This window comes from Pyrus communis, chromosome 17 (genome assembly GCF_963583255.1).
Source record: "Pyrus communis chromosome 17, drPyrComm1.1, whole genome shotgun sequence".
NCBI lineage: Eukaryota > Viridiplantae > Streptophyta > Magnoliopsida > Rosales > Rosaceae > Pyrus > Pyrus communis.
In genome coordinates, this window is record NC_084819.1 from 18,320,864 (window position 1) to 18,345,727 (window position 24,864).

General features: G+C 35.9%; 3 protein-coding genes across 9 annotated transcripts; 1 reads left to right on the forward strand and 2 right to left on the reverse strand.

The window, feature by feature from the left end:
- Positions 1-550: 550 nt before the first annotated feature.
- Positions 551-9,511, forward strand: LOC137721670 (mitochondrial Rho GTPase 2-like). 7 transcript variants are annotated; one of them, XM_068460694.1, is made up of 16 exons: positions 551-889; positions 1,001-1,071; positions 1,274-1,463; positions 1,593-1,678; positions 1,748-1,937; positions 2,052-2,133; positions 2,305-2,513; positions 2,851-2,920; positions 3,449-3,532; positions 3,659-3,715; positions 4,331-4,411; positions 4,551-4,621; positions 5,027-5,094; positions 5,357-5,512; positions 6,562-6,612; positions 9,068-9,511. In XM_068460694.1, the coding sequence occupies exons 5-12, from the start codon at positions 1,888-1,890 to the stop codon at positions 4,590-4,592; spliced, it is 675 nt and encodes a 224-aa protein (XP_068316795.1). In that variant the 5' UTR covers positions 551-889; positions 1,001-1,071; positions 1,274-1,463; positions 1,593-1,678; positions 1,748-1,887; the 3' UTR covers positions 4,593-4,621; positions 5,027-5,094; positions 5,357-5,512; positions 6,562-6,612; positions 9,068-9,511. The 7 variants fall into 7 exon arrangements, with proteins under 7 accessions (XP_068316795.1, XP_068316796.1, XP_068316794.1 ...); XM_068460695.1 differs by having other exon boundaries at positions 5,367-5,512; XM_068460693.1 differs by lacking the exons at positions 4,551-4,621; positions 5,027-5,094; positions 5,357-5,512; positions 6,562-6,612; positions 9,068-9,511 and having other exon boundaries at positions 999-1,071; positions 1,330-1,463; positions 4,331-4,536.
- Positions 9,512-9,666: 155 nt separating this feature from the next.
- Positions 9,667-11,508, reverse strand: LOC137721672 (ribonuclease MC-like). Its single transcript, XM_068460698.1, has 2 exons — positions 11,204-11,508; positions 9,667-10,175 (listed from the first exon to the last, which is right to left on the reverse strand). The coding sequence occupies exons 1-2, from the start codon at positions 11,495-11,497 to the stop codon at positions 9,780-9,782; spliced, it is 690 nt and encodes a 229-aa protein (XP_068316799.1). The 5' UTR covers positions 11,498-11,508; the 3' UTR covers positions 9,667-9,779.
- An 11,314-nt stretch (positions 11,509-22,822) lies between these two features.
- Positions 22,823-23,563, reverse strand: LOC137721906 (cyclic phosphodiesterase-like). Its single transcript, XM_068460927.1, has 3 exons — positions 23,362-23,563; positions 23,196-23,237; positions 22,823-23,031 (listed from the first exon to the last, which is right to left on the reverse strand). The coding sequence occupies exons 1-3, from the start codon at positions 23,561-23,563 to the stop codon at positions 22,823-22,825; spliced, it is 453 nt and encodes a 150-aa protein (XP_068317028.1).
- Between the last annotated feature and the right edge of the window lie 1,301 nt (positions 23,564-24,864).

The window sequence follows — 24,864 nt, forward strand, 5'->3', positions numbered from 1 at the left end:
CAGGTATCACGCTGGTTCAAGTAAGTGCGGCGCAATATAGGAGGAAATTTGGGAGGGTTCTTTTCAGATTTGCAGGTAGGTTGATGCGGAAAAGATAATGGTTTTGAATTTTGGGAAATAAAATTTTGAAATCCATGAAATTTCTAAGGTTTTTTTCTTCGGATTGAGAGCGAAAAATAAATAGATTTTGTACGGAGATTTGGGGAAGAAGAAGCATCGGAATAATTGGGAGAATTAGAGAATGAGGGTTTAGGGATTGGGAGGGGTGGTGCACTGGTGGTTATGGAGATTGGAGGAGATGGAGGCCCTATGGTCGTGTGGAAGAAGAGGGGTGGGCCGCTTTTTATTTATTTTTAATTTAATTTTGTATTTAAGTTTTTTTTATAATTAAATATTTTTTATATGACACATCATCAAAATATGTAGGCCATGCTTTTAGCATGTCATCACTTAACGGTTTGACTAATGAATGCATGAAATTGCAACAAAATACAAGTTTGTGTATGAAATTGAAATGTTTTAAAAATATTATATGAGGTTGCAATTACTTTAGTCTAAAGTAGGAGGGGAAATCGCACTATTCATATGAACAGTGTTTTGGATCACATTTCAGTTTATTTACAAGATTGCCACTCGGGTGCTTTTAGCCAACTTTCTGGCTTCGTTTCCACTTTCTCAAACCCTAGCAGCCACAACACCATCTCTGGAATAACATCGGCACCTGCTTCCTAAAACCAAAACCACACAAACTCGGCTTCATTTTTGTAACTCGAGAGCTTCGGTGGGATGAAGGAGAAGTGCAGGGAGATGGACTCGAGTCGACGGGCGGAAGAGATCTTCAGGGATTACAGTGGTCGGAGAACCAAAGCCGTCCACGCTTTAACTAACGGTACTCCTATCTCTCTCTCTCTCTCCCCCATCCGTTTCTCTTTCTTAATTTCCTTTTGGTTTTGGAAATCTCTGACCTTTTGGGTGATGTGGTTTTCTCATGTGGACAGAGAGAAAGAGAGAGAGGTCGAGCAAGGTTTCGTCGATTTCAGTCAACTTGGGCTACCCCCAACGTCCGGTAAGGTATCAATCTCTTCCTATCCTCACGCTTCTCTGGTTTTCGCTTTGATTTTTTTATGGAAGGTTTGAGATTTCTTTAATCATACAATCAGCTTGCCCTTAATTATTCTTTCACTATATTTGACTGTTATAGTCCTCTTTTAGCTACTCAAATGACACAATAAAAATCCCAAGAAATTTTTTTTCACTTTGTAATTTCCCTCAGATCCCTCGCTGATCCCTTCTCTCTCCTATGTCGTCTTACTCCACCGTTCGCATCAGGAAGGCCCGTGCGTGGTTTTTTGGGTGGGGATTTCAGATTTCAAAGGGCAGAGAGGCTGTGCTTCGTTACGATCGGGCCGAGCTTCTATCTGCAAATCGAGGCCCCGGTGAAGCATAAGCATTACAGGCCTGCGGTGAGTTCTAGGTCACCTCCTCCTTCTCCGATAAGCTTTCCTATATACATCAGTATTAAAAGAACAATTTCCAATATTTAATTTCACCATTTTCTCACACTTCCCGTTGATTGTCCGTCAAATTTGCAGGGAAAGAAGAAGGAAGGAAATGCAGCTAGGTACGTCACCAGGTCACAAGTTGTCAAACAGCTTCAAGTCAGTCTTCCCCTCTTCAGGTCTGTCTCTGGAATTCAAGTTGTAATTTTTGTATTTTCACATGATTTATGTAATTTATGTTAATTCAGGGTTTAGGGTTTGTGCATTATTCGGATTTGGCGTTAGTTGCTGTTATCCAGATTTTCTATTTTTATGTGGAAATGAGTCATAGTTGGTAAATGAGAAGCAGAGTAAGCAAATTACGGAGATACCTCCAGAAGAGTACAAAATGCCCCTGGTATGGATTGACTTGGATCTGACTGGTGAGGGTAAAATAATGTATGTTCCTTTTACCCTTTTGTTATTTGTGGATAAAATAATGTATGTTCCCATCATGGTTTCTTTTTATTCTCCAAAAATAGATTTTTAATATGCTGTTTACCGAAATTTCAGTCCTTGGAGTGAAGCTCCTTATAAGGATGCTGCAGGGAGAACGACATCTGGGAATTTACCTCTTAATGCATTTTTGTCTGAGGTATCTTCGTTTTCATTGCTACCCTGTTTAAATTAGCTTACATATGCTCTTCATGAATTTTTTTTCCCATTTATTTTGGATGATATTTATGTTTCCCTTATTTCTTTGTTTAAAGAATCTCCTTAGCCAATTGTAAATTGTAATTATATCTTTGTTTTTCTGTGATTCCAGTGGGCCCTCATGACACTGTTAAATCCAAACCGAAGTTTGGCGAATTTGATATATGTTGGATACAATGGCAGTCCTGCTTCAGCTATCCATGTTACTGGAAGAAGATCAGTAGATCGTAAAAGGAAAAAAACGGAAAGAAATGTTAGCTGCTTTGTTTTTGGTCCTAAAAATGCAGGAAAATCCCTTTTTTTAAATTCATTCATAGGAAGGTATGGCTTTCCCCCTTCACTATACTCCGTATATTATAAATGTGAAGAGAAAGGGTACCACCATACCTAATCCCATTTTCTGAATCTTTGGTATAACAAAATTTATTGGGTGATAACTTCCTAGCTCTCAGATGCTGCTATAGTTCTACACAAATGAACTATTTTGCTCCTGAAACTACCCAATTTTCTTTTCAAACTGAGACAAAGCTCACTGTGTCTGCTATCCCTTTCCTGTTTGACTCTAGTCTATCTTCCATTTTAGAAAATATTTGTGGTGACTGTAGATTTATTCTTTCATTTGGCTTTGGTAATTTGTTGTTGCCAATTTTGACCTCAGGCCTTTCTCAAAGAGGGAGACTATACTTACTGGTGAGCGTTATGCAGTGAATGTCATTAACCAGATTGGGGTGAGTACTATCATATAACACTTTTTGCTTCGAGAAAGGTAACGGGTAAGGGAGGTATGGGTATGGGTTTTTAGGGCCGGTTTCTAGGGAGGTGGTCTGGTGTCAGTGCCTTCACGGGATGGGGGTGTGATATGGGGGAGAGAGGAGAGGGGGTTGGCTGCAGAGAGTGGGGGTCTGATTTGGGGGAGATATGAGAGGGGGTTGGTTGCAGAGAGAAGGTGACGACGGGTGCACGATTAGGGGGACAGAAAGAGAGTTGATTGGGTACAAGATTTGAGGGTAGGGTTGAGGGAATGAGTGTGTTGGCTGCAGAGAGATGGTGGGGTTGAGTTAGTGTCTCTCCCTTTTTGTCGCTTCTCTCTTCCTCCATCTATGACATCTTTGTTTTGGGGTCAAAATATGTTCGCTTTTACATAGAAATTTGAGTCTTTTATTTATTTATTTGGGTTTTTGTAGCTGATGCATATTAGGTTGTGTTTCTGGGTTTTATCACTAATTGTCAATTGGATTTTCTGGTTTCAAAAATAGGTGGAGGCATCGACTAATCAGCAGATGCCAGTGTATAATCTTGCATCGAAGATTCTTTGTCGGGTTGTCAATGTATCATTGAAGGTAGTGTGGTGGCTGCTCTTATAAAGAAAACTAAGAATTCTGGATTTAATTGTTTAGCTGGTTCTTTTGTACTCAAGTTATTGGGCTTTGCGAGGGAATAATATGTTTCTTTCGGCTGAATTATAGGCTGAACCAGACACTGATGAAGTATATGCACAAGTCACTTTACTTCCTGAATCAAATGTAAGTTGTTGGCTTGAGGATTCTGATTTATTGTGGGCGGGTAAAACTGATTATGGGTTGAGATTCTGATGGTTTGATGTTATAAATTTTAGCAAGATAAGAATGCAGTGGAGAAGGAAATAACATAGGGCGCGTGTCCTTAAACAGGAAAAGACTTTGGTTAGGCAAAACCAAATTAAGGAAGAGAATAGGTAGAGGCTAAAACATAATCAAGTGGAAATTTTAGGTACAAAATGTGCAGTGAGTCAAGAAATTATACAATGGTATCCAATTACTTTCCACCACGACCACTTTAAAAGGCTTAGTTCTTTTTCCAAGTGAAGAAATAAAATGGCACTTGAATCGTAGAAATATTAACATCTAGACTCAAATGAAAAGAACTGCATATTTGAAAGGAAAAAAACAAACCAGCACACACTTGGAAATAGATGAAAATATTGGCAAACCTCACAATGTATGTGCACGCTTTAGTGATATTTATAATGAGGATATTTATATTAGCAAACTTGACTTATGCCCTGTACACATTCTATTGTTTAATTAATGAAGAAAACGATTCTCAATGTCTAGCTATTCATTTATTATCTTCAATGATTTGGAAACCTGCTACTATAGTTTTCAGAATGGTTATGTCACACTCTGCTATTCTTCCTGTCAAAATGGGGAATGTTTGCATGGTTGTCACTCTTCGAACAGGTTAGTGGGTTTCTCTGGATTTTCGTTTTTCTCTATTGGGTTTCGATTAGTTCTCAAGTTTTTGCGTTTCTTGATTTGCTTTTCGTATTTGAACATAAAGTTTTTATTTCCTCATGAATCTGATCTGCCTTTTTCAAAGATATCTCTGGTTATAGCCTCAATCTACAAGCTTTGTGGCTGATCAGAGCCTACCGTATTTGGATTTTGCTGGTAAGCATAAAATTATATATATATATATATATATTCATTAAGTTTGTATAATTACATGGGTGTTCTTTGAGTGATATGTACATATATTTCCTAAATGAAACTGATTTCTCACACTATTTTCTTATTCTGCACCTTTGTTGAATTTTTGTCTTTTTATTTTTTTATATTTTTTTATTCAATTCAAATGACCCAAATAAACACGAGTGTATATGGAGAATAATGAGTATGCGGAAATCAATATCATTTGCTAAAATGTTTATCTTTATAGCTCATGGTATATATGAGTTTCGTTGTTGCTGCTTTTCTTGCCTTTGCACGTTCTGCTCTGAAATTTATAAATACATAGAATATTGTAATTGAAAGAAAAATAACTTTAGACCAAATTCTACATACCCAATTTGACAGGAAGAAGGTTTCGAATTGGACGATTGGAAGACAAAAAGGTTATAATTGTTATGACTGGATTGAGCATGGTATGTTTAATTATGCAGATGACCATCTGTTTTACTTTGATTAATTTCGTTGGTCAGTGCATATCATAGATAATGTATTTAATAAATGATGTAGACACAATGTCTGGCTTCAATACTACAAGTGTATTATCCGTTAGATTCGACAATTATTAAATCTTTTAGTGTAAATCTTAACCATTTATTTCCCGTATCATTCAATATTATTGAAGTATTTTCTGTAGAAACTTGCTGGAAAAAAATTGATGTAGAAACCTGTGAAAAGCTCAATGCAGGCATCTCAACTCAATTACTACAAACCCTATTCAAGGTGAAAGCTGTTGTACACTATGGAATTGCAGGAAATGCAGATCCTCAACTCCAAATTGGAGATGTCACCATCCCTCAATTTTGGGCTTATACAGGCCTTTGGAATTGGCAGGTATAAAACAATAATTTTCTTTAGAAAATTGGCTTTTGTTTGGTAATCATTTTTTAATCCCAGTTAATTGAATATCCAATTAATGGAAAAATGTATTTGTGCCAAATGCCATTTCAATTGAATGGTTAGTGTATTTGTTCCAAACAACATTCGAATTGGATGATTGGTTTATTTGTTCCAAACCCCAATATAATAGTATTTGTATTTCTGCCCATTTATGGATGATTGCTGTAGCTGCTATGATTGTCAGATTGTGTATGTTGGCTATTGCTTAACTGAGCAAATAAAGTCAGCAAAAAAGTAGATGCTATGTTAGTGTATGTCAATGGGGAGTGTAGCTATGAAATATATGATTACATTGATCAAGGATGATAAGTATAACAGAGTCCTAACTGAGCAATGTATGTTAGTGACTCAGTGTAGATGGTATGCTTTGAATTTAGTGAGTTCTTTTGGGCAAGGGTTATCAAGTTTTTTTGTTGAATTTCTCTTGCTTCATTTAATTTTTTTAGATGTACAAGAGTAGAAACCTTCCGTGCAGAAGCTTTACATCCTCCCTCAACAATTTGTGTGTCTTTCTGTCAAAATTATTCATGTCTTCCTGTATTACCGCTTCAAAAAGGATTTCCATATTGTCCCCAGTCAATCCGAGGGTTCTATTTGATCTCTAAGAATTGTGGGAAAGAACAGGCAAATGCATCTAGACGGGTGGTTTGGTGGTGAGGAGACTTTGAGGGCCAATGGAGGCAGTCTATTCTTCCCATATTTTCTTTTTTAGGTTAGTATATGAAGCTTTAAGGAAATGATGTTATATCATCGCAATCTCATTGCTTGATTTTATTCAGCGTTGGTTTTGATATGATAGTATCCTGTTAACTATCCTATGGAACAAATTCACAAATTCTCATATTTAGACTCAAATGCTAATTGATTCTGAGTGGTTTTTAATCTTTTGATGATCTGGCATCCGGTTTGTAGATTTCTCTTATGCTGGGTTTTTTCTTTCTTATGTTTTTTTTTTTTAAAATTAAATTTTTTGGAATTTTCAGAATTTTGGGTCGTTGGAGGCAGAAGTTGGTTGCTTTGCTTGGCATGATGAGGTATATAATTATACACCCAATTGACTTTGATCTTTATGTTTTTAATAATTGAGAAAGAGTAGTGTTAATAATTGAGAAATCTGTGTTAGACATGTTTACATGACAACTTTATCTTTGAGATTTGTTTGGTTTTGAAATTCCATCAAAAGCTATGGTTTTTGTGCGAATGATTTTGTGAGGGAGATAAGGCACAACCTTCTCATTTGGTTTTTTCTCCCTCATTTTTCAAATTCCTTCAAAATCTTGCAATTTGCCTTTCTAAATTAGCTTAAGAAATATTTCGTTAATTTGATCATTGAGATTGGTTCTGAAATTCCAATTTGTTTGAGCAATGACAAATTGGGATTGGTTTTTAAATTCCCCATTGAAAAATACATAGCAATTTCAGCTACTGTTTGTTAAGCAAATACATAGCTAATAATTAACGTCTGTTTACTCTCAAAAAACCTTTCCCAAATCCTCAAATACATAGCTAATTCAATTGAACGCACATTTGATTGCTGCAATCATTGTCAGATATTCCTTGGGAATAAGCATTGTTCAATTTTAATTGCAAATAACAACTGAAATTATCTTATTTATTACCACTATTGATTTGGATCTGTAATGCACAATGTTTAGATCATTTGATCGGTACTTCCTTAAGTTTAATACTGGCAGTTTGGCTGTGATCGAATTGATCCAGTCTCGAATAGTGAGGCATGTGAGATGATAACAGACTAACAGAGGAAAAGGAGTTGATGCATATGTGTTTGATTTACAAATTTTGGCAAATCCTGGCCATTTTTGGGTTTCCTGGTGATATATATCTATCTTCATAACCAAATAGCGATAACTTCGAGTTTCTAGACGTTTTAGTGTGTTTTGAGTCCTGCATTTTTGTAATGTCCGTGCAAGTTGTCACTAAGATCTTTTGGTTTCTGGCTACTTTAGATTTTCAGCATTGTATTGTAGTTTTTAATTTATCTTTGTTAGGTAGAGGGCATGTGATGTGGGTTTTGGTGTTTAGCAAATATTCTGAGCTTCATTACTATTTTAATGTTTCCTGTCTGCCCTACAATGAAATGAACAGTACAATAACCAATATAACAATAAAATCAGTCACAGATTCCAAGCATAATGCATCAAAAGTGCGCTGAACATAATTCTAAATAAAACGCAGTTAAGCAAAAACAGGGTAGATAAGCATACTGTGAGATGACCGATTCCAGAACGCCTTTTAACAACTTTATTCGGATGGTAATTGAGAACATTATCAAGTATAAATGACTGGTCATCAGCTGGCAGTGCATCCCCATCATTGTACCTGGATAGAATAATTTAAAACTCCATACCGAGTTAGAGCATTGCCAAGCACCAAGCAAAGATGTCTCAATATGATTCGTTAGTTAATTTTCATGACACAATTTCAATTTCTTTGGAAATTTGTGCGTTTATCTTTGTTTTTTATGGTTTGCTGATTTTCATGTGCTTTGTATTCATGATTGTTTATTTTGTAAAGGAAATGCGGGATATGATAGAGATGCAAGCAAATTTCTAATCTTTGTCTATCCGGTTTTCACTTTGTTTAATTTGATCTGATTCAGCCTCCTTTTCGTTGCTTTTGAGGAAACCAAATTAACTCTGCCTTTCGATCTTTGTATGTCATGCTTATGTTCTCCTTTATTGGGAGACTGATTTACTGTTTAAAATTGGTTACATTCTCTTATAGTTGCCCTTTTTGTTGGTTCTGAAAAAACAAAGTGACATGTGGATTTCTGTCTTTCTATATCATGCTTATGTTGAAATGTTGGATAGGTAAACGTTTTTTGTTGTTGTGTGCAAGTTTGGTTTCTATATCTATTGCGATTCATGTTTCAGTGATATTATTGTAATATCGAATCCTAAAATGTATTGTGTCAAGAACCAATAAAAGGAATGTAATGTGTAAGTGCGTTTGATTATTCAAATGCAAAATTTTTAATTCTTAGAACGAGAGTTGCAATTAAAATTAACGGAGTGCTGAGCAGAAGTTTAATTAATTCAGTTTTGATAAATGATTGAAGGTTGCTCTATTATTCTATTGCTGTTTTGATAATTATAAGTTTAGATAACGAAAGGGATAGAACGAAAATGAAAGCTTAGAATCTGGTGAATAATATGTTGGCATGCGTGTGTGTTCTCTTCAAGAGAATCGGTTGATGTTTTTAGTTGTATAATTTATTTTCCTTGGTCTAAATGCACGTCCGATTGCTTGCCTTCTCATAGATGGGTTAAGTTGGACATCCAGAAGAATTTGTTTGCATAGGAACTTTTTTTTTTCTTTTCGCTGTGATCTATTTTGTTAAAGGTGATGATAAAGATTTATCAATGTTGTTTGTTCGGAGTTAGGTGGAAATTGGGGAGTAAATTGTGATTCTAAACAGGACCATCGTGTGATATTCTTTTAAACTATGATTTATTTTCTTTGCTATAGTGCGGAAGACTTTGCTGCTTGAACAAGAACGACTGCTGCAGGGCGTTCTACATGTTTTTGGCTTTCAACATTTTTGCTTCAAGACTTAGCTGCTTGAACAAGAACGAAACTCAATCTTAACTGCAATGCAAAATATGTGTGGACTGCATGTTACTTCTGTTTCTTACGGTAACAGGCGTCCTGCATGTTTTTTGCTTTGCACGTTTGTGCTTGAAAACTTAGATGCTAGAATAAGAACAAAATAGTTTTTATGTTGCCTAATCTACATGATATATATTTTGCCACATTGACTACAAGGGCAAGATTTGTGTGAACTGTCTGTTACTTCTGTTTATTAGGGAACCAAAACGTTCAGTTTCGTCCTGTTCATGGTACAATGTCTTTTCATGTCAGCTCAATTGAATGTATATAAAAACGAAGCTCAGTTGAATGTATATAAAAACGAAGCTGCATATCTTACTAACCTCATTCACTCATCTATCCCTTTCTTCATTTATGATTGTGTTGAATTTGTTCAGTTTAAATGTATCTTATTCATGCAGTTCAAGGTGATACATTCAAGTCCCGCAGCAACGCGCGGGCACATTTTCTAGTTCCATCTAAACTTAAAGGGATAAAGTGTAATTTATCCTATTTAATAATAGTACATATTTAAATTTGGGATATCCATCTAATTTCATTATTAGCACACATGTACGTGTGTGATCTTACTTTACTTCACGTATGATATAGACTGACCGCAGTTGCTTTTGTCACGATCGCAGTCGATCACTTGTTTTCCATCGTGGTCGTAACATACAATCACCTCATGCAATATTTGGCCTTTACAACGAATGGTGATGTTATGCTGAGTTGCTTTCTTAATGGCAGCCACAACTTCAGATGTGGTATAATTTTTACCTGGAACGATGCTACGGTTTGCAAGCATTTGAGCTATGTCCAATTTTCCCCACATCTTGTTGGCGAGCTCAAAGTATTCGGTCTGGGAGAAGGTTTCTTCGGAACACCTACCGTGCTTATTGTACTCGTATTCCCAAAACCCCATATTATTCCCTTTTTCGACATCCGGCCAAGAGATATTGAGCTTCTTTTCTAGGTCAGGCGTCATCTATGTCAAAAATATGGAAACACATTTCATTGGTGAGTAAAACACATTTGAAGTAATTTAACCCTTATTTATGACAGAGTACTTCTAATATCTTCTGTATATAAAGAGAACACAAAAGGTGAATAATGCTTTTGGGGTCACCAAGCTTCAACATAAAGATTTGGACAAAAATGCCCCCAAGACAAAAAAAAAAATATTCAAAGGTATCCCAAAATAATGCATCAAATAAGACAGGGGTATTTTCATCATTTAATAGTGATTTATTTATTTTTAAAATTTTTAATTAGTACCTCACAATAGGCTAGCAATAATGTGATTCAATTTCTCTATTTTTAAACACTTTCAAAACATCTTAAGAGGTGTGTAGTGCCGGTTATAAAAATGTCTTTCGCATGCGGATAATGATGTGATTAAATAAGTTGTCAAATGATTGTTTTTTTTTAACAAACGATATTATCTACACTAAGTGGGAGGGAATGTGGGCTTAGCGGCTTAGCCCAACAATGGGCTAGCAATAATGTGATTCAATAAGTTGTTTATTAAATATTATTTTCTCTATTTTTAAACACGTTCAAAACATCTTAAGAGGCGTGTAATGCCGGTTTTAAAAAAAGTATTTCGCACATGGATAATAATATGATTAAATTAATTGTTAAATGATTTTTTTTTCTTAAACAAACGATATTATCTACACTAAGGAGGGAAAGAGGGGTGGGCTTAGCCTCATAATGGGCTAGCAGTAATGTGATTTAATTAATTGTTTATTAAATATTATTTTCTCTATTCTTAATGTAAATTTTGTAGACACTGATTTTATTATGTGAATTCAGCTGCTTTAATTAGTTTATGAGGAGTTTCTTCTAACATGATCTAAAATTATTAATTTACTTCAAATATTTGACTTTTATTTTATCAATTTACGTATACAAATACATTAAAATATGTAAGTCGTATGTAACATGTTATGATTTAAAAAATACCTGAAGAACTCGCGTGCACGAAGGATAGTGTAGCTGAAATAAATTTACCTTGTTTTCATCAAAATCTGTTCCGTTGCACCGCAACACTGGTCCGGATTTATATTTTGACGGCCACAGGCCGTGGATTGTAAATTGGGCCAATGGGCTAGATTCGTTCACAGCTTTCGGCCACTGCTGTGTGAACATGAGAAACTCGTATGGTGTGGCACCCGAAGTTTGAGTGGGGAAGACGGAGGAAACTGGAAGATGAAATATTGCAATCAGTGTGTATAAATTGTATAAGACTAATATTGCAAGGAGTACGTATAAATGGAATAATAGTGATGACTTGATCGATGACATTAAGCGGACTGATTTAGTTATCGATCAGTGTTTTACTACAACCCTATATTGAGTTGTTCGTCCACTATTTATACCCATATGCATGCATGACACTCTACTAATACGTAAACAGACTAATTAATGCATTATGAAAGTGATTGGCTGTCAAATTATCATCATCAACAATTTATCAATTAGTGGAGAAATGTTTTAGTGTGCTTGGACATGGGATGGTACAACACATGTCATCAGGGGTGGATCTACCTTAGGGCAAGGTGGGTCAGCTAACCCTCCAAAGCTCAGAAATCTTTCATGGAAGAGCCTGGTGCTGCCCTTCGAAAATCTGAGATGTCCTTAAAAGCTGACCCTCCAACAATTGCTCGACGAATTGCCCATGTGAACACTGAGTGAGTAGCTGCTAGCCTTATGCCCTAGTATGTGCTATGGGCATATGGCAATAAGCTCACTAGGCATATGTTATCATCTGTCGACATGCTTGCTCAAAAGCTACTGACATCAGTCGACATGATTGCCGAAAGTTGTTGGCATCTGTCAACAAGCGTGCAATATGACTTGGCAAATGACCTCAGGCTTACCAAAGCTCGATGACATGCCAATTTGCATGCTATTTCGTCCAAAAAATTTTGGACGCTACACTCGCTATTCTTACTGACCCCCCAAATAATATTTCTTGGATCCGCCATTGCATGCCACTATATAAGTGGTGAGATACTTGTGTTAAAAAAATTAACAATTTAAAAAATAAAACTTCCCTTCACTTGTATAATAACACGTGATGTATCACTCGTATTCCGAGTACAATGAAAAATTTCTCCGCTTAGTGGGTGGTTGCAGTTACAAATGTAGTAACCATGTGCAGTTTAATGTCACAATTAACTTACATGCATGAAAATTTGTTTGCATTAATTTGCTTTAACTAAAAGTAGATATTTTAAAATCCTAAAATGCTCCTCAATATGTACTTCTAACATATTCATTGGGTTGATTACGCTAACACGTTTTGAGGTTTATAGACCTTTGACAAAAACCTTTCACATTTCAGACATTGCACTAATACCCCCTCAAGTTGTAATTCACTTTTACATAACCCTTTAGTCAACATTTTTTGCTAATAAATTGACAACTTTACCCTTATAACTAATTACTTAAACAGTAAAAGAAATTAGTCTCCCTAGCATTACCTTCGTTGAAATAAGAATTTGACAAAGAACCAGGACACCACTTGTTGTATATATACCTACATGCAAAAATTCTTGAGTACTTCAGACTACTCAATACTTTGAATATTTTTATCGTTAAATCTTAATTTTTGTGATTTTAAACAAAGATTTAAAAACTAAAAATATTACGTATAACACCCAAAAAGAGTCTCCTCTTCATGTGGGAAAGTGCTAAAGCCAAGTGTTGTGTGAATTCAAATTTTGTTCACACAAAGACATCTCTTGGTGTGTATATCATTAATGTAGGTAGTTGGCTTGTCACCTCAAGTGCACTAAAATATTGACTTATATGAATCTCTTCTTCATGTGGGAAAGTGTTAAAGCCAAGTGTTGTGTGAATTCAATTTTGTTCACACAAAGACATCTCTTGGTGTGTATATCATTAATATAGGTAGTTGGCTTATCACCTCAAGTGCACTAAAATATTGACTTATATGCTCGTTTTGTTTCACATTCTGCTATTGCAACCTATATACAATAACTATCTAAGTCAAGTCGTCAACTGTTTCCAAAAAATATAAAACTCATCCTTATAGTTGGCATGTCACCTTAAGTGCACTTAAATATTGACTTATATGCTCGTTTTGTTTCATACTCAGCTACCGTCGCTAGATACAATAACTATCTAGGTCAAGTCATCAACTGTTTCCAAAAAAATTATAAAACTCATCCTCAACTGTTTTCAAATAACAAAAATACCAAGTCGTTAAAACTTCTATTCTGTTATAGTGCTTTGTGGGGAACTATAACCCACATAGCCAATCATATTGTGCCATGTGAATAACATAGAATCAAAATATTAAAAGTCATTCATGTGATTTTAAGTCTGGGTGAATTACAAGTAGATTCTCAAATTTGAGTGCAACTACAATCTCATATATTGTTTTCAAAACATTAATTGCAATGTCATACACAAAGTTGGGTCTTAATTGCAACGTTATACATCTATCAATTAATCTATCAAATTGATCATTAAGTGATGATATTGTAAGAGTAAGTTTCACGTATTTGTTGACGTGGATACCACTCGTTTACCATGTATACAAAATGCAAACAAAAAAAATTTATGTTGTAATGTAATATGTGGATGGTCCACATGAATAGTTTATTACTATTCATCCAAAGAAAAATCATATGGGTTATTATTCATATGAAGAAAGTTTGTAAAGCAAATAGTGTTGTTACAATAATTTTTTGCCTATAAAATGAGAGCATACGAAGGAAGGAAAGAAGATGGAGGAGAGGAAGAAGAGAGATACATAATAAAATACCAGTGAGCTAGGCTATAGAGAAGAGATAAAATAGTGAGACTTTTGGAATGGTGCGTTGCACCATGTGAAAACAAGAAGAAAACAAAAGATAGAGACTCAACCATTGCCTTTTCTGTTTTGCATTTTTATGTGAATGATGCTGGTTTAAAGTCCTATCACAAGTTTTATTTATTTAAAGCAATTTATTTACAGTGGGTGGAGTTATTACCCTTTGCTTTAAGCTTTGATATTTATGTGAATGATGCTGAATCAAAGCCCTTGTCACAAGCTTTATTCACTAAATAGCAATTTATTTATCATGGTTGGAATTACCGCATATTGCTTTAATTTATTTAGTGTACTACATTTTGTTATGATGAGTCTAACAAGGATCCGAAGTTCCTTGATCACATTATAATCTGATGTTTCATGATCCTCATCATATAAAAAGATCGGACCAGAAGTTCTTTGATCAAAATCAAAACCTGAAGTTTTGAATCAACAAAGAGAGTAGTAATTCCTCAACTAAATTAAAATGATGGCCACAAGTACCTCAATCCACAAACTATTAAATGAGGGCCAGAATCATTTAAATGAGGACCATAAGTTCCTTAATCCATGCACAGATTAAGTATGGGCATGAATTCCGATGTCAATATTGAGAATAAATTTCGAGTACATATGAATAATATTTTGACTTGAATTTCAAAATATGAATAATGTGAAGAACTTGAAGTTCTAACATTTTGTGTAGACATATGTTATATGTGGTATGAGTTAATTATCGCAATTTTTGTCATACCTGAATTTCTTCCTTTTGGGAATAAGAAAATGGTGAACTTAGCAAAACCTGATTTTGTGACCTTCGACATCTTACACAAGACATATTTTCATGAATTCATAATGCCTAAGAATTCAAGTGGAAGCATATGATATTAGAAAACATCTATACTTAAAGGCTTATTGAATCATATTTATCGAACTAGAAGTTTCCATCGTCTCTTCATTAATTCATTAATTATGGAACCAGAAGTTTCCATGGGTTCCCTATATAACGAGCTAAAGTAGAAGCTTTCAGACATGTATAAAATCAAATGGGAGAATTTTTTTTTTTATACATATATGTGCATACACATGAGTTACAACTACAAAAACAAACAAATTTTTTTTTTTTTTGGGGGGGGGGGGGGGGGGGCTTCATAAAGGTTTCTCATGTGAAGTCTCAGAATCTAGCTACGAATCTTTGGTGATCATGTGACACCCCAATACTTGGCAAAACACTAGAAGGGGAAGGCATCAGTTGCCTTCAGAATCTAGCTACGAATCTTTGGTGATCACTTTAAATCCGACATTTGGATTCTTGTAGCTGGTCGAGCTTTCTTTTCATGCTCGTCGAGTAAATATTTAAAAGTTTGTGCAACTCTTTATTCTCTTGCTTGAGCCCTCTGATCTTTTGTCTAAGACTTGCCACCTTATCCATTAATGTTTCGACTTGGCGAGTTCAAGTAAGTAGGCGTTAGCCTATGTTGGATACAAAACCATCACATTGAACACTAAAAGCCAAATAGTCTTGAACAACCAATTCATCAGACCTATTTGAAAGTATTCTTTTATCTCTGGGAGTGAGAAGGTTCTTATCTACTACTGTAGCCGTTATATCATCTCATCCTTCATCACAGAGTCTCTAATCGTAAAATGGTCATTAGAAGATAAGAATGACAAACGCCATATATTATCCTGGCGCGGGACATGTGCATCTCCCCCGAGACTCAAATCTAAACAAATGTTAGATGGGCAAGCCATTTTCAGAAATGATGAAAGACAAGGGTTGGATAAAGTGAAATCTCAGAAATACAACATAGACAATTTTCACAGGTGGGTAATCTTCAAAACGTGCATTTGGATACAATTGATACTTCTATAAAATGAGAGGCAACACAACCACTTGTTCAAAAATTGAAAAGACACTGCTCTCCGAATTTCAAAAGTCAGATTTTCCTGTATAAAGTTCGTCAACATTTTCTCAGACATAATCTTCGCTTTTTGGATATCAAGGACAAATATGTTAAAATGTCTCTGACAAAGTTAAAATGCGTAAAGTTCACTATTCCAACTACACCACTATTGTCGACATGCGTGGGTGACAAGGCCACATATGTACCACTACCTGCTATTGAGAAATCCCTATATATGTCGACCTTCGTCCTCCATGGCAAAGCACCTCCAAAATACCTAACTCATGTTCCTTGCCAATAATGCATTTGCAACTAAACCTATCAACATATTCAATATTCTTTCTCTCTGAGAATACCTTTTCAATCAAGTCCCTCAAAATGCCAAACTTATTTTCTCAGTGAGAAATATTTTTAATCGAGAAGCTTTACATCAGCATCAAATCCTTCTACTGTTTTCATTCAAGAGGAAAAATACCTCATATCATCAGGGTCAAGAGCAAGAGTATCTCATATCATGTTATTTCCCTGTCTTTTCCTTTGCCCTTACTCTTACCTGCAAGACAATGAGAAAGAAAAAAATCAGTCATAACCTGAAATCAATCTTCCGGTCTAGAACTGATTACCTGGAACCTTTGCCTGGTTGCTTACCTTGCATTGCTCTTAAGTAGTCATCTTCAACTGTTGTTGGAGCTAGGTTTCAAGTCACCAATGTCACAGGACAGTTAGTACGATGTTGGCTCTTTACACTGAAGCTGCCAAGTACAAATTAGTCACCAAGAAGTGATGCTTTAAAGGGCCATTCAAAGGCAAAGGTTATGCACCACTTCTGTTATGCAAGAGATTGAAGCAAATGGATCGACGATGAGCCCATAAAAGACCAAAGTTCAAGATGGGAATCTTAGTCACATCCCCAACAAACATTATCAGTTTATATAATACATGTGATGTACAAAAAGGTAATGAAAATTACTAATTGATTATAAATTACAGAGATGCCGCACGAATTGAAGTCTCAGTTAGACTATCCATAGACTTGGCACTACTGAATTGTTGCATGCCCGAAGCATAACAGTCGCCGTATGGATTCAAGTTCCAAAAGGTTAATCCATGGACATGGCAATTTTAATATATCCCATGCCTAAAGCATGATTAATGTGTAGGTTCCAATGATTCAACTCCCCATAAGTGGAGATTAAAAATCCAAGCTCTATAATGCTCTAGAGGAGGTTATAATCCAAATTCTCAAACAATTCATCTAATAAGTGATGACTGTCCTAGAAGAGACAATGTAAAGCCCCTGAAAAGGCAGGGATATCCAAAGTAATGAAATGCTTATAAATATACATGCGCATGCGCATGCACATGAGAACTATGAGATCACGAATTGATGATTACCAATGTTAATTTTGGTTTTACAGTAGCTACTAAATTCATCAAAGAGCTGTGTTGATATTGAGCTACGTTCTTTTGTTCGTCGACAAAAAGCAAAACTATTTGCCAACATGGAGGAAGGCAATTCCATTACAATTTATTAAGAACGTGGAAAAATGGACCTATTGTACAAATCGCCAAATGATGTCGAACCCATAAGGTTACATATGGGCATTTGTAATACACTGAACTACACTCAACATGATATGACACAAAGTTCCTAGTTGAAACCTGAAATTGTGATATTGTAAACATAATTTCCCATTGTGAAACTTGTTCATTTAAATGGAAAATTATATATTACACGAAGCGTTATGAAATGCCTAAAGCATATCTTCATAAGTAAATCCTTCAAGTATATATGAAAGCAAGTGGCTCTGTATAAATTCCAAAGGAGAATGTGTTATGAAGTGTAGAAAATCCCTAAATGACTCAGACTGCTTGAAGAAAACCCTGGAAAGGTAAAACATAAATTATGTACTCAATATCAATAGATGGTATAAATTGTCTTAGTGAGTACTGTCTTTATGATGTTGTAGCAACATACTAAATCTCTTGCAAGAGTTAATAATATTAGAATGAGATTCCTGAAGAGTCTAGAAAGATTATAAAGCGTTGAAAGGAATATTGTCTCGAGGTGTAGATCGAATAATATGCCAACACAAATCTTATCCAAAATGTTTATGATATTAAAAAAAAACCATATGGATTAAAGATTATGAGTTGAATACTCAAATAATTAACCAGTATTTAGACATTAAGAAAGATCATTCATCCTTGTGAAGGAAATGATAAATTGATATTTGGTCCAAGAGTACCATATCTTAATGAAATATGTGCCTTACTGTATTTAGCAAATAAGATGTTACACTTCATGTGGAGCATAATACCAACAAATGAGTATTGCAATGAAATAAAGTTTTATTGATATCCCCAGGAAATTATAGACATGTGCTTGTTCTATTCCAAAGAACTCACTAATAGCCATGGTCTTATTGGGCAAGCAAAATTTGAATACCTCTCTAGCCTGCATACAAATCGCTCTCAGAAAGGATTTGTATTTACCTATGGAAATAGATCGACTCTGCAACGATCAAGGAAGCAAGGATTCATTGTTGCGTCTTCATATCTCTTATAAATACATATCTCCATCACCGTTCTAAAAATTAGCCTAGGCAGCGCTTAGGCGTTGGGCGGCGGAGCTCCGATCCGATTTAGGCCAAAACGTTCAGTTAAGGCGGGGAAGATTTAGGCGGCTGCCTAGGCGCTAACTGGGTGCTCTAGGTGGTATAAGCGGTGCTAGGCAGCACCCTAGGCGTTTTGAATATCGTTACAGCTCTTCATCGGATCTGCAACTCTTGATTTGATCTGCAATTCTCAATTTTTATCATATCATCGGAGCCTTATGCAGAATTTCTGTAGCTTGCCGTCTATGCGTGGATGAGGGGAGAGAAAGCGCGAAGAGAGAGAGAGAGAGAGAGAGAGAGAGAGAGAGAGAGAGAGAGAGAGAGCAATTGATTGGTTTTAAGCTTAGCTTCTGGATTTCAGCCTGGTTATGCGAGGGAGAAGAAGAAACGAAAGTTTGAGTTCTGCATGAAGAAGAAGAAACAAAATAAATTTAAAAAGAAAGGCTTCTACTTTCCAAGGGTCAAAGGCAGTAATAGGACCAGATTCCACCTTGGATTATGTGAGAAACGTGGGGTGGTGGGTTACATAGAGTAATTGATTGGTTTTCAACCACAAACCACTGAGTTGTTTATTTTTCATTTACTCTTATCTACTTAAAATAATATTTTATAAGGATATATAAATAAGGTTTTGTTGTCTTCTATTTTATATTTCCATATTATCTACTTAAAATACTCATATATATATATATATGTGTGTGTAATTATGTATGTTCTTCTTTTAAAAAAAACATATCACTCAATAATTATATATTAAATTTAATTAACCTACTTTAAAAGAATGATAAATTACCATATTATCTACTTATCCCCTTAATTAACCTTACTCAATAATTATATATTAAATTTAATTATCCTATCTACATTACTATATTTCCTTATCTGCCTGGACCCCGCCAACCCGCCACCCGACTAGCACCTAACATTTTTTAGAACCTTGATCTCCATGAAGCTAGTCATGAATGTATTGACTAATGCTTGCGGCCCATTAAAATTTGGAGCGCTTGTAAACCACCTTCAAAAGATAACACTCCAACTATCATGTAAGGTATTAGATTCATCAACTTAGTAATTAGCCATATTGAAGAATTTGAAATCAGGGAGAGATACTCATCAGGGGGAGCATCCAAAACTGATCAAGGTTTTAACGAGGCAACTGAAATTGACATATAGCCATCCAAAGAGGAGTGTTGTAATGTAATATGTGGATGGCCCACATGAATAATTCTTTACTATTCATCCAAAGAAAAGTCAGATGAGTTATTATTCATATGAAGAAAGTTTGTAAAGCAATGGTGTTGCTACATTAATCTTTTGCCTATAAAATGAGAGCATACGGAGGAAAGGAAAAAAGACAAAAAGAAAAGAGATAGGAGATGAAGAAGAGAAAGAAGAGAGATACAAAATAAAATACCAGTGAGCTGGGCAAGAGAGAAGAGAGAAGAGAGAAAATAGTGAGAATTATTTTTGTACTTCTATTATTTCACGTAATGAAAAAAAGTACTACTGTTGCCCCGAGGACGTAGGCACATTTGTCGAACCTCGTAAATATTGTGTCTCATTTACTTTATGTTTCACTGCACACATATCGTCGATTTTACAACAATTTAATTATATAAATGTCAAAACTAAGAAAAGACGATGATCTTCCACGATGGGACCTTTTCTCCTCGTCCTCTATGCCAAAGCCGCCATAGACGAGCTCGACGAGCCTCCCTCATACGACCTTAGCTCGCTTTTCTCTGCAGTCAAAATGGTACATGGACTTGAAAAATTCAGAGCATAATTTAATTTTGGTAGCCAGAATGATCTTCAAATTCGTGGAGAATGGTAGTTGTGTTGGAGATGAAAACTATTAGATCTCAGCTGTAGTTAAGCCTCCCACTCCGACGAGCAATGCCATGTCGGCCACCACTAGGCCTTCAATTCTGTCACGTGTTCCAGATTTCGCAAAATCACTTTGGACCTTTATAATTTCTTCCAACAACATAACGCACATGGAATTTGTGGGGATCACCTAGCGCATATGGAAGTCAAACCCTATCCCCTCATATCTCTAAGATCAAATATATCCAAGCTTGATATTTGCTCATATGGTGCCCATTCTGCTCAGTTTGACTCAAATTCTCTGTTCTCAAGCAAAGGGCTTTAAATTAAGAATAAAAAACCTGAAATAAGATTAATTCATGGGGAAACTAGAAGCTGCCCTTCACACTACCCGTTGTTCATCCCATCTCCTATCTCCTCATTACCACCTCTCGTCCACCCAACAGCTCTTCAGAACCCGTCTTCTTCCTCCTCCATTCAATATGAAACCGGTTAGTTACAAGTGAGTTTTAGTAAGGAAGTGTAATGAGAAGAATGAAACAGTGATAAATAAGCATATGCCTTGTGACACAGGGTTTCTCTCAATGCCCTGTGATTGACTATTAGGATACACATTCACTTGTTATGGATGTGATAATGTTCCATTAACTCGTAAGCCTAATAGTTTCTGAAAGACTTGAAATGTAGCTTATGGATGTGGTAACTGTATATTCATATGGGTTGAAACATACCAGACGAATTTAGTATAACCGTTTATACGAGTATTTAACTAGTCAGAGATATGTGAATAATGAACTATTCCCATGCGTTTTTATTAAGAAGTTTAGTTTCAGATATGCAATTGTTGCAATCTATGTTGATGACATGAATCTCAGTGGGACTTTGAGGAACGAAAATTATTATGCACCTTAAGCCGAAATTTGAGATGAAGGATCTTCTGAAAACACGTTATTGTCTTAGTCTTGAGATCGAGCATTGTTTTAATGATATTCTGGTCCACTACTCGAACTACACCAAGAAAGTGCTACGCCGCTTTAACAAGGATAAAAATTATCTTTGAGTACTCCCATGGTTGTCCGTACGCTTGGTGCATAACGAAACTCATATTGTCCAAAGATGGAAGATGATGAGGTTTTAAAGCCTAAAGTTTCATATTTAAGTGCAATTGGCGCTTTGTTGTACTTGTCTCAGTGTACAAGGCTGGACATATCCTTCTATGTGAAGCTCATAGCGAGACACAGTCATGCGCATACACGCATACACTGAAAGGTGTTAAAGACATGATACGAGTGTTGTCGTCGCCTTCTTGATCCCAATGTTGATTCTTGCCTTGTTGGTTATGTTAACGCTAGATATTTATCCGAGACACACATGATAAGATCCTAGGTGGTTTATGTCTTTACCATTGGTGAGACTGCAATTTCTTGAAGGTTTACCAAGTAAACTTAGTTGTTATGTCTTCGAACCATGCTGAATACTTTCATCCTAAGAGACAGCTCGTGAGTCTACATAGCTGAGAGCAATTGCATAGCATATACGAAGCACTTGTGGATTGTCATCTACCATTGATGTCCTAACAACGATATTTGAGAATAATTTCGCATGTATATACCGACTTTAAAACAGATGCATCAAAGGAGACCATACCAAGCGTATTACATCAAAGTTCTTCTTTTCACATTAGCAACAAGAGCATTACAAGATCCAGACAATCTCGTCGATCTCTTCACCTAAGTCATTGCTGAAATTCAATTTTCAGAAGCTTGTCTGCGGAATTGGAATGTGTAAACTGTCCAATTTACACCGATAGAAGTCTAATTATGGAGTTTTGTCGAACTCAAGGGGAATATATGGAGGATACCGAGTTGACCTTAATGTTTTCTTTTTACCTTAGTTCAAGAGCATTTGTCCCACTGAGTTTTGCTAACTTGACGAGGTTTTAATGAGGCACCTGTCTTGGACTGGTCATACCCCAAAGTGAGCTTTCATTGCCACTTGTTTCTTTAAGCTTTGACTTTGCACTTCTCACAGTTTTCTCTGATACTTTGGGTTTTGTCCCGCTTTAGGTTTTATCATTGTCATGTTTTTGTTAGTTTATGTTTCCTTAATGCAACCTTAATCTAGATTCGCGTGTGTATTGCCTATGTTGATTGAAGACTTCAGCAATCATCTGAGAATAACTGATGCAACTACTTCTTAAGTTTTACACACTCAAAAGGAGTGCTATGATTATTTAGGAGTGTAATTATGTAAATCTAGAAGTAGGATTCCAATAGAATTTGGGAGATCTAATCCCTTTATGACTTGTTGTATTACTTGTAAGGCAAGAAAAACCTACTTCACTAGTATAAATAAAGGCATAAGGCCACAAGAGAGGGTGTGCAAGTTATACAATTAAGTCTGTAGGTATAGTCATATAAATACAAGCCACAACTTAAGCATGTAATCCATACATCTAATTATTGAAATGGAGGCGGTATTCAGCAATCTTCTCCCAAGATCTGAGAGTTTTATCTTTGTAATTAGTTTGGTACAATACAATGTGAGTTACTGGGAAACTCAAGCCAGTAATGCTCTCATCCAAAATATAAACTTTTTCTTGTGCTTTTTTCCTCTCTTCTTCTGTCAGATGCCCATAGAGGAGACTCATCTGTGGCAATGGAGCTGCAAAACAATTACAGTAACATCGCAGAACAAATTATTTCTCTTGCACAAGCATGCAAATGAATCAGTAATTTATCTATCAATCCACATAAAAACAGATAGATTAAAATACAAAATAAAAACATTAATAATTAACGAGCTCTCCTACTATGCCAGCAACTTACGATTCCACAGATTGAAATCCACACCAGTTTCCATCTCGACCTGAGAAAATAAATTTTCACACGTGCTGTAAATAAATTTGATTCATATAATTACCACTAAGTCCACTACAACAAATAATGTAAATAAAAAATAAAAATAAATCTGGAAAATAGTGTATATTTAGCTCTTCGGGCAGATGAAAAACGAGGGCAACAGGATGGTAATAGGAAACCCTAGTAACCACGGAATCGACTTTAGCAACAAACGCACGCAAACATAGGTCAGATCGATTGGCAAGCGCGGCCTCGCACGTCAGCAGGAGCGAACCCTCAAGGGGGATGTGGGGCTCGATCTGGGGACCGCCAAACTCAGCTCGGAGGCCCCCCATTAGCTTTTTGATCCTGCAGGATACGTCGTCCGGTGGGATTGCCCACACCGAGTACGACTGCCTTTCCTCCGTCTTCACCACCTCCATCTCCAGCTCCGCCGTGGCATCTAGGTTATTTTCCAATTGGTAATTAATTAATTAAATCATTTCGGTGACTGAATTGACTTGGTCGCGTCCAATACGGAGATGGGGAGGAAGGATATTGACAGAGAGAGAGAGGGGTGATTGCATCTGTTTTGGGTTTTCTATTTTTCCCGGTTTTGTGTTTTTAAGAGAGATTTTCTTTTGTTTGGAAAAGGGTTTTTGTTGTTTTGGTTTTATTTTAGACTTTATTTTTCAGAATGTCCCAAACAATATACCTAAGAGCACTTACAGTGTAGGAAGGCTCCTTATGGCAATTGGCAATTGAATCCCTCCAGTAAATAGTAATTGCCTTTAATGAATGGTAATTGTCTTTTGCATCTCCATTCTTAAACTGAATAGCTATGACAATAGGTAATAAAATATTAGTACTTTTTATTTTATAAATAAATTAAAATTTCAAATAAGATTTTTAACTGATCTCGTCACGCCACGTGTCATTATCCCAAAGTACAATTTTTGTGAATAGATTTCGATAAGATTTTTAACCAATTCAATCGTGCGACATGTCCTTACCTATTTAGAGTAGTTGAAAATATTGAAATGTGTTGTAAAGTGAGAGAAAATGGTAAGGTATTTATTACAAAAAAAAAAATTATAATTTTTTTTCAGATTTTTAGTTAGTTTTTTTAAAAAAATATCAACTTAATTAATCTGGACCATCGGATTACAAAAAATTTGAAATCCAACAGTCCAAAATGAGACACGTGGCCCACCCAAACATTTTTTATTTTTTTCTTTTTCTAAAAAAATTAAAATTTGAAAAAATTGGACCGTTGATCTAGAAATCAAACCGTCCAGATTCAAAGTGACTGAGTGGGCCTGACATGCAGGCCCCATCGTCTGATCAAGACATGCCCCCACGCGCGCGTGTTGCCTACACGCGCGCGTGTTGCCTACACGCCTAACATAAAAAATTTTAGAACGTGGCTGACGTCGTGATGACATCAGCCTAACATCACTTCCCCTTAGGCACTCGGGCCTTGGACTCTCGCCTGCCCTCTCCCACGGACTCCCCAATAGCCCGAATGGGCTGGATCTAGTTTGGGAGGCAACTGGATTGGAAATGCAGGTGGTCCACCAGGCTAAAGAGCACGTTGGAAGTGCTCTAAGTATCATTTTACTCCTACTTTTTCAAAAGAAAATTTACTCGACTTTTG